General features: G+C 40.0%; 1 protein-coding gene across 1 annotated transcript in view; it reads right to left on the reverse strand.

Moving 5' to 3' along the window:
* XYLB (xylulokinase) overlaps window positions 1–18,794 on the reverse strand; it is an 82,252-nt gene that overhangs the window by 3,011 nt on the left and 60,447 nt on the right. The window contains exons 16-18 of the mRNA XM_005424341.2: window positions 11,805–11,863; window positions 7,259–7,346; window positions 4,961–5,055 (exon numbers count right to left, since the gene is read on the reverse strand). Of these exons, the coding sequence (XP_005424398.1) occupies window positions 4,961–5,055; window positions 7,259–7,346; window positions 11,805–11,863 (242 nt within the window). The remainder of the gene's footprint in view (window positions 1–4,960; window positions 5,056–7,258; window positions 7,347–11,804; window positions 11,864–18,794) is intronic.

The raw sequence follows: 18,794 nt of genomic DNA on the forward strand, positions 1-18,794 counted from the left end.
AGAGGGATAAGCAAAGCCTTAAATTCCTCCTCCTCGGGGAATTGGGCTGTAATACCACCAGTACATCATAGCTGATAAGTGCAGCAGCACCACAGGCTTTTCACAAGCAGTGTTTTTCATGCCAGCTGAGGTTTGGGGCTGGGGCAGTGCAGCTCCCATGAAACACAGAGAAGAAAATCCAAAATCCAAAAGAAAATCCAAACAGCACCAGCCCAGAGCATGGCCTGAGTGTGCACCCAGGTGTGTCTGTGGAAGGTGATTCTCCACATCTGCCATGACTGAAGTGCCTCCACAGCACCTTGGGCAACTCCTCCTGTGCAGTTCTGGGAGTCTCCTTCCTGAGGCAATTATAGAGATGTATTCTTATAATTGAGGTCCAAAGGGAATAAAGGACTCTCAATAATGCATAAAAACCCAAGGACATAAATTCCCTCTCTGCCACAGCCTCAAACCTAATCTATCAAACCATGATATTTAATAAAAGTAATTACATGTATCACAACACAAACCTTATTATTGTCCATAATTCAATTGTCCTTGCTTAATTATGGCCCTTTCTCCAGCTTATCTTTATAGCCTACTCCACAATGTTGACAGTACTCTGACTGTTTCATTTACAAACCCTAAACTTCTCTCCTGGGACAATTTGGTCACATTCTGACAGTCCCACAACTAAAGAAAATGCCAATGATTAATAATACATTATAATAGGAAATAATTTATCTTGCCCTCTCTGAAAAATGCATTGCTACAATGCTACCTTGTTCTCTAGAACAAATCAAATGTTTCATCCTGTTACTACATCTCACCACATTACCACCCTATGTACTCAACTGGGCTTTTACTGTTTAGATTGTCCCTGCCACCTTCTAAGAGCAAAAGCAGCTACAAATTATTACTACAAGGGACAATCCACATGGATCCTCCTGTCTCCTGCAATGCTCTGTTAGCCAATCACTGGAGCAATTCAAAATTTACAAATCACAAAGATGATGCTGATGATTATCTAATTTTAATCTACCCAAGTACATTTAATCTACCCTGAATAGATTAAAATTAATCAGTCTCTCACAAACACTTGCTACTTTTGATATGTTCCTTTTTTTTTAAACCAAAGTCAAATTAGGCATAGAGATTTGCTTAAGAAATCAAGGGTTCTCTTATTTTTCAAATCATAGCAGTTGTTCACTATTCTTAACAGAGAAAGAATACTCATAAAAGCAGAAACAATAAAATAGTGTTCTGAAATACTCTGAAGACTTCTCCAAGGACCACACCTGAAACAATTACATTCCTTACTTCAAATATCCATTCTGCAAGCCTATCTTAATCAGTTTAAAAAATTATTGGCTACACAAATCACCTTAATCAAACTTATATCAATACCTATTATATTTTTGTGGTTGTATTATTATTACCTACTTTGCACTAAATAACCAACCTAAACCAATTCTAGAAAACAACCTCCCCCCTCCAAAACCTAACTCAACAAAATACAATTATTTTAAATCAATAAATAGGTCATTATAACCTTCTTCCTGGGTTATAGGGTCATTTCTATAAATCCACGCACTTACAAGGCAATTCACCAAAGTCAAGAAAACCTGTTAGGTTTACATTTTCCCTTCCTGAATTTTTGCAAGATTAATACATCTCAGCAGAGTCAATAACACAATCAAAAATCACATATCCAGAGGTAGTGAGCTGCTCTGTGCCTTCTCCCTGCAGAACCCCACAGGACAATATCACAACCAATCTGGCAACTCTGTCACACAGCTCGTATAAACACAAGTGACCAACTCCCAGACAATCATGTTCCCTCTCATGTTTTATTTTTGCTTAATTAACCAACTAGCCAACCACCCCTGTTTTAATAGATGACTAAAATAGATCTGAATTCTAATGCTAAAATAACAGATTATTTCTGTCTGTTAACATCTATTTATTGCTCTAGAATCTCCTGGTTATTTTTGTCATGCTTGGTGGTTCTGATTAATCTTTTTCCTCGGGGAAGAGAGGAGGCTCCAAAGAGGTGAAATGACTCTTTAATTTTTGCTATGCTGAAAAAAAAGGAAGAAGGATTAATCAGATTAACCCACAGATGACTGACTTGAACTAGTCTGGTTGAATGAGTGACCAAGGACTATCACCACAGTGGTTCCCACCAGAACACCTCATGACCCATTTGGGTATTGACAGAATTAGAAACAAGCTCAGATTAATACCCCTATCCAACAAAAATACTGGGAAATGAGGTTCAGCTAAGAGACTTGGGGTCATACCCACAGAGAGGGATTCATCTCTTTGAAATGGTCTCTTCAAGGCACCATGGTCTGCTGCAGGACAAAGTCACATTGTTGCCAGGCAAGTTGGAACTTTTGAGACTTCAGTTTCCACTAACTACTGATTCATGGCCCACCACAAGCCCTGTGTTCCCCATCTTGTGACTTTATTCTATTTTACCTGCCCATCAGTTTAATTGAACCAGAAGAGCTGCTTTGTGTGCCCTGCCCTTGCTTTTTAAAATCACATTCATTATCGCAAATGATCCCTCAGAAATCAAAGAGAAGCTTTTTGCATTTTTGGTTCCTGGAAACCCCTGCTGTGGGCATAGGCCTTGGCAAGGAAGGAGAAGCTACATCAAACTGTCCCATCTGACCTCTGTCTATAGGAGGTTTTCCTCTCTCCAATGATCTAACACATTGTCTCCAACCTATACCAGGAAGAAAGGATGAAACCAGAGCAGATTGCTGTGTTATGACCTGTTTTTTCTCCACCCTGCCAAGATCTAGCTGTAGCTGTCCAAAAAATGTAAAGAAGTGGTTGGGGGAATTTCACATTGGTGAGCCAGACTCTTTCACAAGAGCTCCTCAGCAGGACAGGACTTAACCTCAGGATGACTTTGAAGTTTATAAAAAGAACTATCATTTAAGTGAAAGGCTCTAACCTCAACAGAATGAAATTGGATGGACAGGGAGATGCAGCTCTGTATGAAACAGAATCAAACTGACTCATTGCATTATGAATTTTTGCTGCACTGTTCATGTTAGCACACTGTATTACTGACAGGCCCTCTGGCTTTCTGCAGTTTCACAGCCAGGAAACTAGCCAGGGAATCCACCATCAACTGCAAAATTATAAAGCAGGAAGAAAAAAGAAATGGTGTGGAATATGTAACTGCAAGAAGCTGATTTTAGTGGAATGAAGCGGGAAAGCCAAGCTAAAGAGAAGGAATGGTTACTCCTTCCCATGCTGTTTGGCCACTGCCTCCATGTCATTCATTCCTATCTACTGGGGCAACAATTCACTACTGTACATCATTTAAAACCAATAAAAGAGATGTGCAAGGAGAGCCAGGTCTAACCATGCGGAAAAGCAAAGTATTGAGAAGGAGATTATTAACTCTTTTAGCTTCCAGGCCATTTTATGCAGAGAGCAAAACAGAAAGAGGTAGCTGAATTCCCCAGTGATCTCTGCAGTCAGGTTTGCTTGGCCCCTGCAGGGGTACAAGGTGCTTGCAAGGCCCCTGTGAGTGACAGCTGCATTCTCTGCCCTTGAGTTTTCTAGCTGAAGCAGCACCAGGGGGTCAGAAGCAGGTCTCTGAGCACTGCCCACCTCCAGCCCAGCTTTTCAGCACGCAGCATTTTGGGGAGGAACAGGGCAGCGACGTGAGGTTGAATCAGGCACCAGGGAGCTGCTCCTGTGCTGTGCTCCCTGCAGAGAGCTTCAGCTGCAGCACACGTGGCACAGGCCACTGCTGTTAATTATTTTATCTTTTAAAATGAGGGGGGAAGGTTGAGTAAATGAGATCAGATCAATCAAGTTTAAATTATTCAATGTCTTAATATTTCTGAAGGGGACTTCTATTCGATTACTGAGCTCCTCCATCTCAGTTAATAATTAAATAATATGCTGGCAGGCACAATGCAGCATGATCATTTCTATTACTACTCATGATGATATCTGGTGCTCCTCTACACATGTAGCTAGGAATTAGTAGTTTTGGCAGACCATTAATTTCCCAGTTTAAATAAAAGCTTTAAAACCTTGTTGCCTGTAGTTAGGCCACTTCCAAGTCTCATAAATGGTGGAGTGTGTAAGGCTGTGCTGATGTAAAAGAAGCTTTTGCACAGCTGAAGACCTTGGTGAGATTCACCTTTGTTATTTAAACATGTATTCTCCAGGAATCTTGCTATATTGTATTGTTTATTTATTACTGTGCATTATATTTGAAAAGCTGTTGTAAACTAAAGCCTTTGGCTGGGTGAGAGACGTGCAGGGCTGCACTTGGGAGCCTGAGACAATGATTCCTTCCTTGGTTTTACAAGGGCTGGAATCACATAGTTACCAGCAGTGACTCTCTCCTCTTCTTTGTCTACGTGGGCCATAAAGCACAAACCTCACCTTCAGACGTGCCAAAACTCACAGGATGGGCACAGGACCAAAGAGCTGTGCCTACTGAATCCTCCCAGCTGCCATGGTTTCACAGGAGCTACCAGTGATTATATACAATCGCTGAGCACTGTTTACAGACAGGAAGGGTTTTTGGAGATGTTTTCCAAGAAGCCAGAAAGTACAATCACCACCCTTTTGTCCATGCTGCTTGCTGCAAGCAAGTCCAGATTATTTTTTCAAGATTATCTGTTACAATCTGACTGACCTGTATCCAAATTCAATCTATTTTATAAAATTTTCTGTCCCTTAAGGAAGATATTTTGCTCTCTGATCACACCTTGTTAGGCAAATGAATTCTCACAGACCTGGATGGTGAGATCAGATTAATGCATCATTACAACACCAAATACCTCTCAAAATCAAATCTGTCTTTACAACAAGGAATAAGAACCATATGACCAAGAGTTTCCTAAATTAATCTATTTTACCAGAAGAATTAGCAAACCACTACATTTTGAAGCAGACAGGAAATGAAAAGAAAAATGGTATTCCCAAACTTGCTCACCTCCTCAGCCCCTGGGGTGGGTGTAACAGCCAATCTGGGCTCTGGTGCTAATTTCACAACATCAGCCAAGGGCACATTCCTCTCAGCTACAAGTCCTGCAATGAGAATCACAATCCTGATCAATGCAAAAAAAAAAAACCATGAGGGATGTGCCTTGACTCCCTGGCAAATTAATACATTATATTGATCTTCCCTGGTCAGGTCAGCATTCAGGATTGAAGGATAAATGGCAGAAGATCTTACATTCCTATGAGCTAGCCTGGGAAGTGGGGACTCTGTGATTGAGTTTTTGCCAATCACTCAATTCCTACCCTGGGGAACAGGTAAGCAGCAAAAATGCTACTCAACAATATCAGTAATTATTTATGGTTACAACAGTACAGTAAACAGCAGTGAAAATAGGTGGAAGCAAGGGATTCAAGGACAAAATGTGACTAAACATAAAAATTAAGAGAAATGAAAACACTTTTAAGAAAATATGCTACAAAATATTAAATATATTTATACATAAGGAAGCAGAATAATAGGGGAGTTCTGCTAAGACAGCATTTTGCTTTGTGAGCAAATCACAAAGCATTTCAGGAGCTCCCTGCACACCTGCTAAGAACCCCAGGCTAACTGTGAAACACCCCAGATGCACATTGCAATATTATTAAAGAACCCTTGCCATCAGTATTTCATTTATAGTAGCAAGTCCCCGCTTTTCCTCAATTCCTTTGCCTGGCCAGGAGTGAGGCAGCTGAAAGCATCAATCAAAAATGCCATTTAGGAGCACACACAGCAAACACCCTGGGGCTTGGCTGGCAGAGGATGTGAGCCCAGGAGTCCCTCCATCAGCACAGCAGCCCAAATCCTCACTCAAACGCTCTGTCAGCCAAGCCTCCACTGCTCATATGCCAAGCTGGCAGAGGGAATACACATCTCACACACACACACAAAATATCTGCACAAACTTCAATGGTGGCTCCACACTTCACGTGCATTCAAGGAGAAGGAATCTGCCTGCAGCATTAAGTGCTGGGAGGCTTCTGAAGCTGAAGGCAAAGTTTGAGTATAAAGAAAAATAGTTTGGAAACTCGACCCACAAGGTGCAAAAATGGTTTGAAATATAAAGATAATTCAAGTGTTTCCACTGTCCTGCAAAAGCCTGCTTGGCCTGACAGAATCCTTGTGCCTTTTCTGGAGATAAAGAGGAGAGCATGCTGTGTGCATTAAACACACCAATTCAGGTTTTGGTCGTGCAATTTTCTGTGCTGTTTTCAAATGCAAGAGATCGTGTAGTCTTTAGATGCTATAATGTGACAGCAGAATTTGCTTCTAAAATTAAAGCTTGGTTGATTTCTTCTGATAGTTGGTGCTATCTTTTCCATGTTTGTTGCAATCCCATAGTCTTACATGAACTTGTAGAAAAGTTACCCATGTCTTAAAAGCCCAAATCCTAAAAAAACTGAGGCTAACTGAAGTTGACCTAAACAGTTGACCTTCCACGCTCCTTGAATTGTTTAGTTGTAAGATATTAGAAACCATTTTAAAATACATGGATAAAAATTCAAGTCTTAAATAGCTGATGGCCCACCTTTAACACACACCCACATGCATTAATAGATATAAGTTAATTAACATGTAAATCCTGGGGCTTGGACTGTTATATTACAGTGAGTGATGTAGCACAGCAAGCAAGATGACTGGTCAACCTGAGTATCCCAAGATTCATGCTTTTACAAGAGAAAGTGTGTGGAGCCCAGGACACCTTGCATATCATTCAACTTGATGTTTAAAAGCTGGAAGATAAATATAGGTTTAATATTGGCCACCAGTATTATAGGTCGTCTTGTCCCTGCCCTCAATGATCGTCTTTGCTGGGATCAACCTTTTGTGTGGTTTGGCCATTTCAGCAACCCAGTTTACAGTCCAGTCCCCAGACTGGGGCAGCAGGCTGCACCAGCACCTTCAGTTGGTTGTACTGGATGGATGTTCACCAGCCCCTTCAGTTGGCTGTATTCTTCCATGGTTATAACTCAACATGTGAAGGCCCTAGACCTTCCCTGGACAGTACCAACACTTCCCACACCCCATCCCTTGGCTGAGAAGCAGCCACCAGGCTTGGAATCACAATGTAAATTATATTCTCTGCCCTAATCCAAGTGTACTAAGCAAAAATCCCTCTTTGACCTGTGTGACTTCCAGTCGGATGCGCACAGCTTTACTCCCCCCTCATGCCCAGTAACATTAATCCCAAGTATTATCCAAGTGAAATTAAATTCCCTGACTGCTCAAAGAGTCTCCTGGCAGCCTTACCATGGATTGCTCTGTAGGCACTTCCCAGACAAGCAGAGTTGGCCGTGTCGATGGTGAACACAGGCGCGTTGAACACGTCGGACAGGACCTGAGGGGCATCAAAGCATCCATGAAACACAAAGGGAAAGGAAAAATCACTGCTCAGGAAAACAAGCAGCTGTCCAAGCCCCAGCCAAGCACTCAGGAATCCGTGGAAAGAAGCACTGCAGGCAACAGTGAGGTCTGAACTTGTCACACCACAGGGTATTGGTAATTCTGAGCCACAGATGTAACTTCAGCCAGGAAATAAAGTCCCATTTCTCTCCAGATCTCTTGGTTACAGTCCAGAGGAGCCCTGGTTCAAGCATCATTCCTCCAAGCTCACACAATCAGCCCATGCTAAAGGCTTATGTCAGGGCAAGGAGACCTGCTCAGGAGCCCCCAGCTGGAGCCAGTTTGCTTCCATCATGTTAAGGCTGATTCAAGTGGGAAGGAACGAGAGAAGAGGAAGGAAGGAAAGAGGAAAGAGAGAAGAACCAGTCACAGCTCCTCAGTTCTAAACTGGGATAAAAACCTCCAGCAACATGAAGGCCTGCTAAGCCTTTCTTTATCTCCACCATTCCCATCCTATTAGGGTCAGCAGGGAGAATGACACAGGAGCTGATTACATAGTCTCTAAATTTACCAGTTTTCCTGTTTTTAAGGGAACCTTAGCTATGAAGATATATTGAGACATTTGGCTTGAGTAATACAAATAAAATTTTACAGGCAAAGAAATTATTAGGGTATCCAACAGATAAAGTTATTTGACCACACATCATTCTGCACTGAAATCAACATCATCAGCACCTCACATCTGCTCTTCCCCACAGTTTAGGTTTAGAAAAACAATACTGAATTGGGAAAATTAAGACATATTTGGATAAGGGCATAGGAGGTTTAATAATTCCTTTCCAAAAACATTGTCAACAAATGCTTTCCATTTTGGTTTCATCACTTCTAGGACTGCAAGTGCCCCTTGGGCTGAGCAATGCAAGAACCAGGAAACAATTCAGATGTAACCCGTGCTGATTTTATTACTTTTGCCAAAGGGAAGAGTGTCTCACCTGACTTAAATCCATACAATTGAGTCTAAAATAAAGCCAGAATGTCCAGAATTCCAAACCATTTGGATTAGTGCAAGGCAACGCTGATCCTGGAATTTATAACCCTGCTGGGGATGGACCCCAGGGCTTCATAAAAGATGAGTAAGAAATTCAATCCATATCACCTCTAGAAATATATAGTACATGGGATTTCTATAGGATTTTTCTTTCTGAAATTTTGTGGACAATCTTCAAATCAAAACCTTTGAAAATCACGAATTTTCACAATTTAAATGAAAGTGGTTGTTTGCTAACTAGAACCCAGTGGAAGCCTGAGCTTATACATTTAAAACTGTCTTCTGGTAAGACCAAAAAGTCAGGATTAGCTAATTTCATTTGCAAGCAAGCATTGAGCAGCCCGTGAGCTTCAATGCTAGAGAACAAATGAAAAATGAATCATGGTCATCTATTAAAAAGTACTCTGGAAATTGTAAGGTCACAGATCTCTAGTCCCACTGCCCATCCTGCAGGCCAATGCTACCACTTTGTTTAAACACATTCCCTAACCCCATCCCAAGCAGGTATTTCTCAAGTTTAAATTGTACAATCATTAGGACAACAAATTATTTTTTTTGCATCTCTGAGGAGCCTCATACAATGCAGCTCTACTCTATACTGATCGCTAAGAAGTGCAGTAATACTACAAATAACATTTTAATAATTCAACAAATAACATTTTTTACCATAATTATAAAATAATAATTATTCAAAGTTCATATATTTGGTACGTAATTTGGAACTGTAGTATCTCTCACAAATAATTTAAAAATAAACTGTTCGAAGTTCTACTGCTTAAGATAATTCACTGTGTTCCATGTGGTCATTAATCAAGCACCACATATGCTATAAAAAGCTTCCTGGAACTGTGGAGAAAGCTGCCCTACTAAACTTTTTTTAACAGATTTTCCTAAGTTGTCTCCTTTGTGGTGTAATATATAGGAGTTCCTGAACGTTGATTAATTAAATGATAGTCTTTTGTAGCCCTGGAACAAATTATCCAAAATTGACCATGATAAGGGTGGAAGCTGTTATTCTTTATGCAACTGATATGGTTTCTGAGGTTTTGATTAAATTAAAAAGAAAGATCCAATTAACCAGTGATTGAATTAAGTGAATGACACTGTATTGATCATATTATTTTAAGGCACTTCTAATGAGTTTTAAAACCAGCTGAATTGTTACACATGAAGAGCAAGCACCCCAGCCACCACTCTCCCAATCCCATGATTTTTCAGCTGTGTCTGTTACCAAATTATGTATTTTAAGAACATTTGTTTCTCTGCCTTCGTTGCACAGCAAGGAGATCCTCCTGGCACCCAAACTGAAATACAGCTTTAAAAACAAACTCATCTGCAAATCCACTGTTTCCTGATGTACCCTTAGCAGAATTACTCCTGTAAGGACCAATATTTTAAGCAATTAACCAATCAGTTAATTTTCCAATGTCACATTCTTAGGCAAAGTAACCAAAGCAGATGAAGAGAAGTGACATCTGCAGGCAAAACAGGCCAAATTTGCTGCTCCCCAATCAGCTCTACAGGCAGCAGTTACACACACATGTGGTTTAGATGCCTTAGGAGAAAACAGCTTTTTGCTTTTTTGCTCTTTAACTCCCATTTAATCCAGCTCAGGTTTTGTGGAGCAGAGAATTGACTGCAATTGTCAAAGAGAATGGTATGCAGCTGAGGCTGGCCCTGACAGGAAGGGATTGGAATCTCCAGAAAACATTTCACCCTGTGTTCACTATGTGATAGATGAGCAATGCCATGGTTGACTCTCACAATTAAATGGAAAATATTATGTATAAGTTTTATAGATTTATTGTAGGAATGTGCCCCTTGTTGACGGAGTGACAAAACTATTCTTTGTTCTTTTAAAAAGGAAATAAGCCCAGAAGTTTCTCTCCTCGATTAGGTGAAAAAGGCATCTCATAGGAGCCAGAGGACTTCACCTCAAACTTAAAGATAGCTAATTAGACAAGAGCCAAAAAGTCCTGCCTGAGCGATTTACTAAAAAAAGAAGTAAACAAAGAAACTACAAGGGCAAGAAAGCCTCTTGCACCTAGATCAGCTTTTCTCTGTAAAAAAGTTTGTTATTTTGCCTTTTATTAAAATTTATAGTTATGTTTTACCCCCTGCTTGCATTGTAAGCATGGGATGGCCTGGGTAGTTGGGACATTTGGGAGGGTTGGTTCATTACTATGGCATCACCTGGCCTCCAGTCAAGATGTAAGAAAGTGATCACCACCACCGGACAGCAAAGAAAAAATCAATGGACAAGAGTTTGGGAGGGGCTAAAGGGTTAAAAACTTTACCATGGTGGGAAAAAATCCTTTGCTCCTGGCAATGTATGATTTTCTCTATTCAGTCTTCTGCTGTATTTATTGATAAGGTTTTAATTTTTGGAAGTATCATTTCTCACGTCTATCACCAGTGATAAGATCTAGCCCAAGATTAGGACTTCTGGTGTACATGTTTACCTCCAGGTCAGTGTTAGAGCCTGAGGTTAAAGGGGAGCTTGTCAAGGCAGCTCCTGGAGCCCAGAAAGCTCCTGGGATCCCCCAGATGGAGATTTTACATTTGTTAAGTTAAAACACCAACCCTGTTGCTTTCCTCTGTGCTGCAACATACGGATCTCCCCCAACTGCTCCAGGGCTGACAGATCATAACCAGACATCCCACCACAGCTGAGTGGATTTGGGCAGGATCAATCCCAGCCCAGATGCCTCTCTCTGTGCTGCCACAGCCAGGTGAGAGGCCTCTCACCGTTTGTGAGTGAGGCTTTGCCAGGTCCCAGTGGGTAGAAGCAGAGAGCACACGGTCTCTGCTCTCCACAGGATGGATGAAGCCTCTTAACCCAGGCTGGATGTGCAGCAGCAGCAAAAGAGGGGGTTGGGAACAAACAACAATCCAACAAAAGTGTAGCCTCCTCACAGCAAATGATATGATGCTAATAAGTAACACAAAGGCAGGGGGTTGAGGTTTGCATGAGGGTGTGTGTTTGTTTTTGTTGTTGGGTTTTTCAGAGTTTACCACCAGCATAATTCCCCTTCAGCTGAAAGAAACCAATGGTTCAACTTTGACCTGAATGACAAAAAACCCCACAATTATTACATAAGAAGTTTCTTTGTGATTTCTTTGCTGATTGATTTGATTTAAGTGATGAGACCTGGAAATCACCAGTGCTTCAGATACACATTCACAAAACCAGTCAAGTGTGAAAAAACTCTAAGTTCAATGTAAAATTAGCACTGGGCTAAAGGTTTTCACACTAAACTTGAAGAGAAACCCCAAAGACCTGCAGCAGATTCACAATTCCATATCCACACCTTCAGTGCAGCTGCAGTGATTTGGATCCAGTACAGCAAAATAAAAATGGAGATGTAAGTGCAAGCTCAGTTCAGGATTTCATTTTCTACTTACCTGTAAGATCTTTTTATTGTGGGATGCACCGCCAGTAGCCAAAATCCTTGTTCTAGGCACTGCAATGCAATAAAAAGTACAAATCAGACTGACAAGATTTGTGCTACTGAACCAAGTACAGTGAGAACAAGGAGGTGGGAGTCAGGGTTCTCTCTCTGTACCTCTCATTTACCTTCTGTAAAAAAGGAGATAACACTAATTACCTACTTTTCCAAGGCACCATTAGAACTCTTCCTTAGAAGAGGCAACATAAATATTGCAGATCTATTATTATTGTAGTGCTATCAGTGTCAGGGAGATTTGCAAAGGAGATACAGAGTAAGAAGGGCAGCGTTATTATATTACAGCTCTGCTTTGAGGTCAGATTGGTTTGGCTCATAGCTGCATATATACAAACTGACAGATAACCTTTAAAATCAGCAGTATTTTCCAAACTTATCTCCTCATGACGTTCACAGTCAGAGTTCACTGAAACCTGGGCAATCCCCATGCGCTTGAGTGACAAGGAAGTGTGTCAAAAGGCAATTAGAGATGGTCTAAATCACTAAAATAATTTTTAAAAAAATCTAAATCTTCATCCAGTGCAAACCCAGAGCTTTGAGGGAGTTAAAAAATATACCCTGTGTTCTTTAGGCTTAAAGAAACTCATCCTTTCTTCTACATTCCTGAATGTCTGCCTCACCATTTATTTGTGTATGTGCTCCTCAGGAGCACAGCATGCAACAAGCCACACAGCTATCCAGAATCACAATTCAGAAAGGCATTCCAAACATAAATAGTTCAAATGCTCTCACTGAAGTTCTTCAAAGGCTTAAAACAAAATAAATGCATAAACACTTTGATATCGTACATTTAAAAAAAAATCTAAACACTTAATTACCCTGATTTATGACAATAATAAGTGATACCATCATGTATACCCTCCCAAAAAGGAAATTTCACTGTGGTTATTGTTTTGTTATCTTAACTTCCTTTTTAATAAAAGCTAAAGATAATTTATTTCTCACAAGGCAAAGTTGGGCAACCTACACTGATGCCCTAAATAACTTATTGTCATTTATCCTTTCAAGTATCTTAATGACAAAAGCCCCAAAGACAGAATTAGAAATAATCAGAAAATGGAGCTCACCACACCATTTCCAGACCCCCATCTGGGTGCTCAGGTGGAGCCCAAGACCCAGACAAAGCATTGCATGGGGAACCCTGTTTAACTGATAAATTTAATTTTATTTTCCTCTTTGGAGGATATTCAGTGATGCACAAATTGGGTTTTAAAAGCCATTAGGATCTCTGTCAATGTCAGTAAACAAATAAAACAAACAGCAGAGTGATTCCTCAGGGAAAACAAGTTTCAATTATACCAACACAGAGTGACAGATTCCTGCCAAGATTATCACAACAACATAATAGCACAGAAACCAGTGAAAAATAACCAGTAAGCCTCTGTTCCTAGAAACCAAACCAAACTCTAAATTATTTGCCTGGTAGTCACAATTGTGCCTTGTTGAGAATATAAATTCTTGCAGAACTACCACATCCAACGTGAAAGCACCACATTTCAGAGACAGACAGCAGGACAGGATGAGAAACAGACACACAGACTGCACTTCCCAGCAGCTCCAACCAAAGAATAAGCCAGGCTTGCTCTCCAGTGCCTCTGGAAAGGGGTCCCTGCTGGGCTCCCACCATCAGGAACGAACAGTGGGCAACATGAAAGTGCCAAACAGCATCCACCCTGTGAGAGCAGCACACACAGCCCAGCTCAGCTGCTTCCTGCACTGCCATCTGCACACCAGCTCTGTCTCAGGGCTTCTGCTCCACAACCTCCCAAATGTTTGCATTTGGAATCCAGGAATGGACAGGAGACTTACTCCTTGCTAGGTCAGCACCTTCAGGTTTTGGCTGTGTTATAAATTCATGCCACCACTGTAATTCAAGCCACTTCTGTATCAATAAGTTATCAGAAACATAGGGGGAAATTTACAGTGCACTTTCTATTTAATACAGACCCACACAAGTAAACATTTACCCCACTATCAGTTGAGTTAGGTGTCTTCCAAGAGGCCAAATTAGATCTCAAGTCTAAAATTGCTTTACATACTGCTATCTGCACACCCACCTTAATCCAGACTAATCCTTTTGCAGCAAAATGCTAAGAATTATTTCAGAATATACCTAACCTACTTGATAAAAGAAGCTAACTTAATTTACACTGTGAAGTTTCTAACATTGGTTAGCCAGCTCATGCTCTAAATTGGATCCACTCATGAGTACAAACACCCACAGACACACAGTAAAAGCACCCAAAAATCTATGCTGAAGCTACATGAAGGACAAAACCATTCATCCTCCTCCTCTTTGAGTAAATAAGATTTATCACTCCCACTGAAACACATCCCAGCAGGTTACAGCCAAGCGAGCTTTAGCCATCACTGTGGGATGACTGACTCTGAGCTGCTGTGCAGGTGGGGCTGATCCATCCAGGCCACAGGGGAGCAAAATCTCAGGTGAATGTGGAGCTTTGCAAGTGGCCAGAGCAGAGACAACATCATTCCTCCTTGAGCTTCAGTCACTTCTTACAGACAAGAATTAGGTCTCTAAACAACTTCTGGAATTTGCTGAGTTTTAGGTTTACTTCTTATTCCGGTCTCTCTCCAAAGAGCAAGGAAAATACATTGATCACTGATTTCAGGGATTGTCTTTTTAATGCCAATAGTGTGTGCTTTAGTGAACAGTGGACATTTGCTCTGAGATGTGTAATTGGATACATCTTATAAATAAATAAAGCAAGCCCATCATTTATGTATAAAAGGCATTAACAGAGACGCTGTTCATCCATCACCAGCAGTGTTCTCAGCCAGCTGTGTTTGAATCTGTCAGGAGCTACCATCCATCCCCTACAGCACTGCACAAAGAGAACTTCACAGCGTTACTAAAAAATCCCCAACAACAACAGTAGCAAACATAATTCAAGAATTCAATTCTTTAACAGTTGAGAGAATCAGATTTAAACATCTTTTAATTAAAAACTCCCTGCATACTACCTAACCAACCAGTTTATTTCCTTCTTATTGAAAAACTAATTTTTTAGAGAGCTGATGCTGATTTTTAACCCTATCTAGAAAGTGCTTGCAGCTGCACATGGCACAGTGTTGTTCTGCCATATGCACATCTTCTGGAGATCTATTGTCTTCTGTTGAACATGGTGATTGACCTAACAAAATAGAGTTAAAATAATGGCTCCCACTGGACAGGAGGAGGGACAAAGCCCCAAGTAAAGAAGTTTATGTGGGAAGTCTGAGCAAAAGGCACTTTCCCACAAGGATGAGAAGGCAGCACACTCTATGTGCACATTACTATGCACACAAAAATACTCATTGTACCTTCCACAGAGACCCAGCAAGAACCGAGTGATGTTAAAGTCCAAAACGAGAATTTGATCTTTCATTTTGAGGCTGAAAACCTTTCAACTTTTTCATCTAAATTTTCAGTGCTACCCACAGTCCTGGTTTGTACCCCAAACTCCAGGCACACACTGACTTTCAAAGCTCTTAAATGACAGTTCCAAGAATTCATCCAAACAGCTTCATAACATCTTTCTCATCACAACTGAATCCATAAATAAAACAGAACAATAGAACATGTATTCAAAAAGCAGCTGATTATGCACATGAACCCACGCCAGTTATAAGCATGATTGCAAATAACTGCAATTTACAATTTGCAAGCAACAAGAAAAGCCCCTCCTTTATTTCTCTGATTAACTTCAAAGACTATAATTTTTTTAAACAGTATTTGCTAGCTTTTCATTCAAAAAAAAAAATTGGTTTTTTTGTCCCATTTATGAAACAAATATTCCAAAATCATCCTCGTTGCTTATTAACTCTTCCAAAATTCATGCTAATCTTCTTTATTCATATAAAGACACTGAAATTTAACTCCTGCTATGGTAAAAGATTTCTCTTATCTAAACCCTTTGTAAACATGGCCTTTTATTTCCCTGAGACTTCTAGGACTGGGTCCTAAACAATATCTACATGAATAAGGCAAAAGTAATGGAAACTGGAATGTACCCTTTTTCTCCTTTTCCTTTTTAATTTAGACAAATACAACTGCCTAAGTAAAAGCCATCCAAAACCTTTTTTTTAATTTTTTGTTTTTAATTTTTTTGAAGTGTTTCTAACATTCACTTTGAAGCATCAGCTAATTGATTACTGACAAAAGCAAGCCAGGTTTGCCATAGAGGATGTCTGCTTTTTAACTGGCAAATGAAGAAGTTTTCATATATTTTGTAACATGCTTTAATGTCACTGAGGGTTGCTCAAATGTTTGTCAGAAATTTTCCAGACACAAAATTTAGTCTTATTTTTTAAATGCAGTGCCTGGGGAAGAAAAACAACTTTTACAGATAGAATTGATCATCAGCCTCTAAGGCCACTGTAGTAGAGCTACCATTAAATCGGCTGTAATTCAACAGGGTGGGGGGAAAGCCTGGATTTTCTCAGCAGCAATGACAAATTTGCCTAATATTCTCAACATTTATGCTACTTACATAGATAAAGTCTCTACAATGATGTGGGGGAGATCAGGCATGATTCTTCTTGCTCACACTGCTGCAAGGCAAGAATAACACCACTAAAACAAGCAGAGGAGCAACAACAAGTTGAAACAGAGTAGGAACAGTTTAGTGACCAAGGCTCATGTGCCACTGATAGTCACAGGTCACCCTATGTTCTCAAGAAATTGTTCTTCATGAAAATGTCAAATTTGGCTTTCCTAAGACCTTATTTCAATCAAGACAAAACTTTAGGGTTTCAGAACCTGAAGCTTGAAGACCTCAAATAATTTATTGAAAATCCTCCTAGTCCAGCTCAACTCAGATTAATTTAAAATTTAATGTTGACCCAAAGCCCTCTCCTTTTTTGTTTATTTCTTCTTGAAATCCATCAAGACAAACATGCACATAAATTACCTCTTAAGAGGAGTTTAAATTACTGCAGATCACCCCCAAAAAACCCCACACAGCCCAAGAGGTACTCCAGAGGAAACAAAATCTACTCAAGATACAATTCAACTTCATTGACTGCAGCAGAATTATACTGCAGGGAAAACTTTGGTACATGAGTGGTAAAGACTTCTTTGGGAACAAGCAGATCAATAGTCATAACATTGTTATAACATATACATTGAAGCTGGCAACAAGGCTTCTGAAATATTTGCAATTCTTGTAGAAATACTGCAGAGCTGCAATTGCTTATCAATTCACAGTGATTTTTAATTTATTTTTTTAGACACAGATCTCTATTTGGCAGAATGTTATGATGAAGCCTGGGACAAATTCCAAAGGTAAGGTATTAAAAAAATTCCACAGCTCAGCACTAGAGCTTACAGCAAGGGAAAAAAAAAAGCAGAAGATTCAGACAAATTTTGTAGATAAAGGCTGAATATTTTGGAAAAATATTTCTCTGAAGCTTTTAAGGAAAGAGATGGAAGAAATGGCAGAGGGGTTGGAACTAGATGATCTTTAAGGTCACTTCCAACCCAAGCTTTTCTGTGGTTCTATGAACACAAAATCTGTTTGGTCAACACTGAAATTGTATTGGGGGAAATCTTATCCTAAAGACATTATTACTAGAAGCTTTTTAATGAACTTTTCTCTCTTACCCATTTAATTTCCAGGTTTTTAATGAATTCATTAAAGAAAAGTAACATTTTTCATGAATTAATAAGGTAAAAAGGATTCATGTACCAATGTAACTGCTTACATCAAGATTAATTGTTTTTGGTTTTCGGCCACTCAGTTTTTCTCTTTTGTTACCCAAAGTTTGGATATTATAAGAACTGTTTGTTGGAGAAAAATACTGATAACCACAAAAACTATTCAGGAGTTGTTCAAACATCTATAAAGTCGCCAAGGCTCCAATTAAAGGCTTAACCTAACAAAGATCAACCTGCTTTGAATTACTCTATATTGCCACAATTATTTATAAGACTCTTGGCAACATCTCTACCTTCACCTTCCACTGCAGAATCCCTGTTATTCAGCAAATAAACAAGAGATCTGGAACGAATGTGACAAATTAACTGATTCCCAAAAAATGTTCTGAAGCAGGTGGTGCCAGTCTGAAAACAAAACCTAGAGGAGATGCAAACCAGGCATTTTAAATCTGGCCAACACATCCAGTTTTTTAATAACATACCTGCAGACAGATCCAAAATAGTAAAATAACAGAGTGGACCATTTGCCTAAATGAGATCACACAAATTCCACACAGTGATCCCAGAGTCCAGATCTGTAATCACTGAGCTACAGGGACCTTAGAGAGACACAGAGCCTCAGCTAAAATGATTGAGAATTTGCTGTGTCTACTGACTGCTTTCATGTTTAATACCTTTAAATAGTTGCCCTCTTCTCATAATTTATATTTTTATTCTTTAAACTTCTAGTCACTTAATCTTTGTGGCTTTAGCCTTCCAGTCAAAATGTTATTATTAAAATTAGGTTTCCCCTTACATGTTGGCACTTTACAGACCACAATTAAATTACATCTTGTATTTCTTTTTAGTGAGCTAAGGATATTATGTTCTGCCACTCATTAAAAGGCATAATTTCAAGACCACAAACCACTGATGCTTAGTGCTGCTGGTCCAATACCATTGCCTTGGTCTTCACCTCTGCAACCACTATCAAAGAAAAGAGCAGAGTTGGTAAGAGCACTAAAAATGTCTGTCCCAGCAGTGCCTGACTGGGTGTTGTCATGGTCTATACAGATATTCACCAGCTTATAAAAACTCCTGATAAATTACAGAGGACCTTGCACTGGAAAACCTCCTGGGAGAACACTTTGGAGGGAATGTTCTGGCTCTGTCTGTAGCTCCAAAAGGCTCATTCCCTGCAGGGCCATGTGAGAGGAGTGTCCTGTGGTCCCCACCACAAAGAGCCCAAGGTTCTGGAGAGTTCTTCCCTGAGCTACAGCTCAGCACCTCCTG

The sequence above is a fragment of the Geospiza fortis genome, unplaced genomic scaffold, assembly GCF_000277835.1.
Source record: "Geospiza fortis unplaced genomic scaffold, GeoFor_1.0 scaffold182, whole genome shotgun sequence".
Taxonomy (NCBI): domain Eukaryota; kingdom Metazoa; phylum Chordata; class Aves; order Passeriformes; family Thraupidae; genus Geospiza; species Geospiza fortis.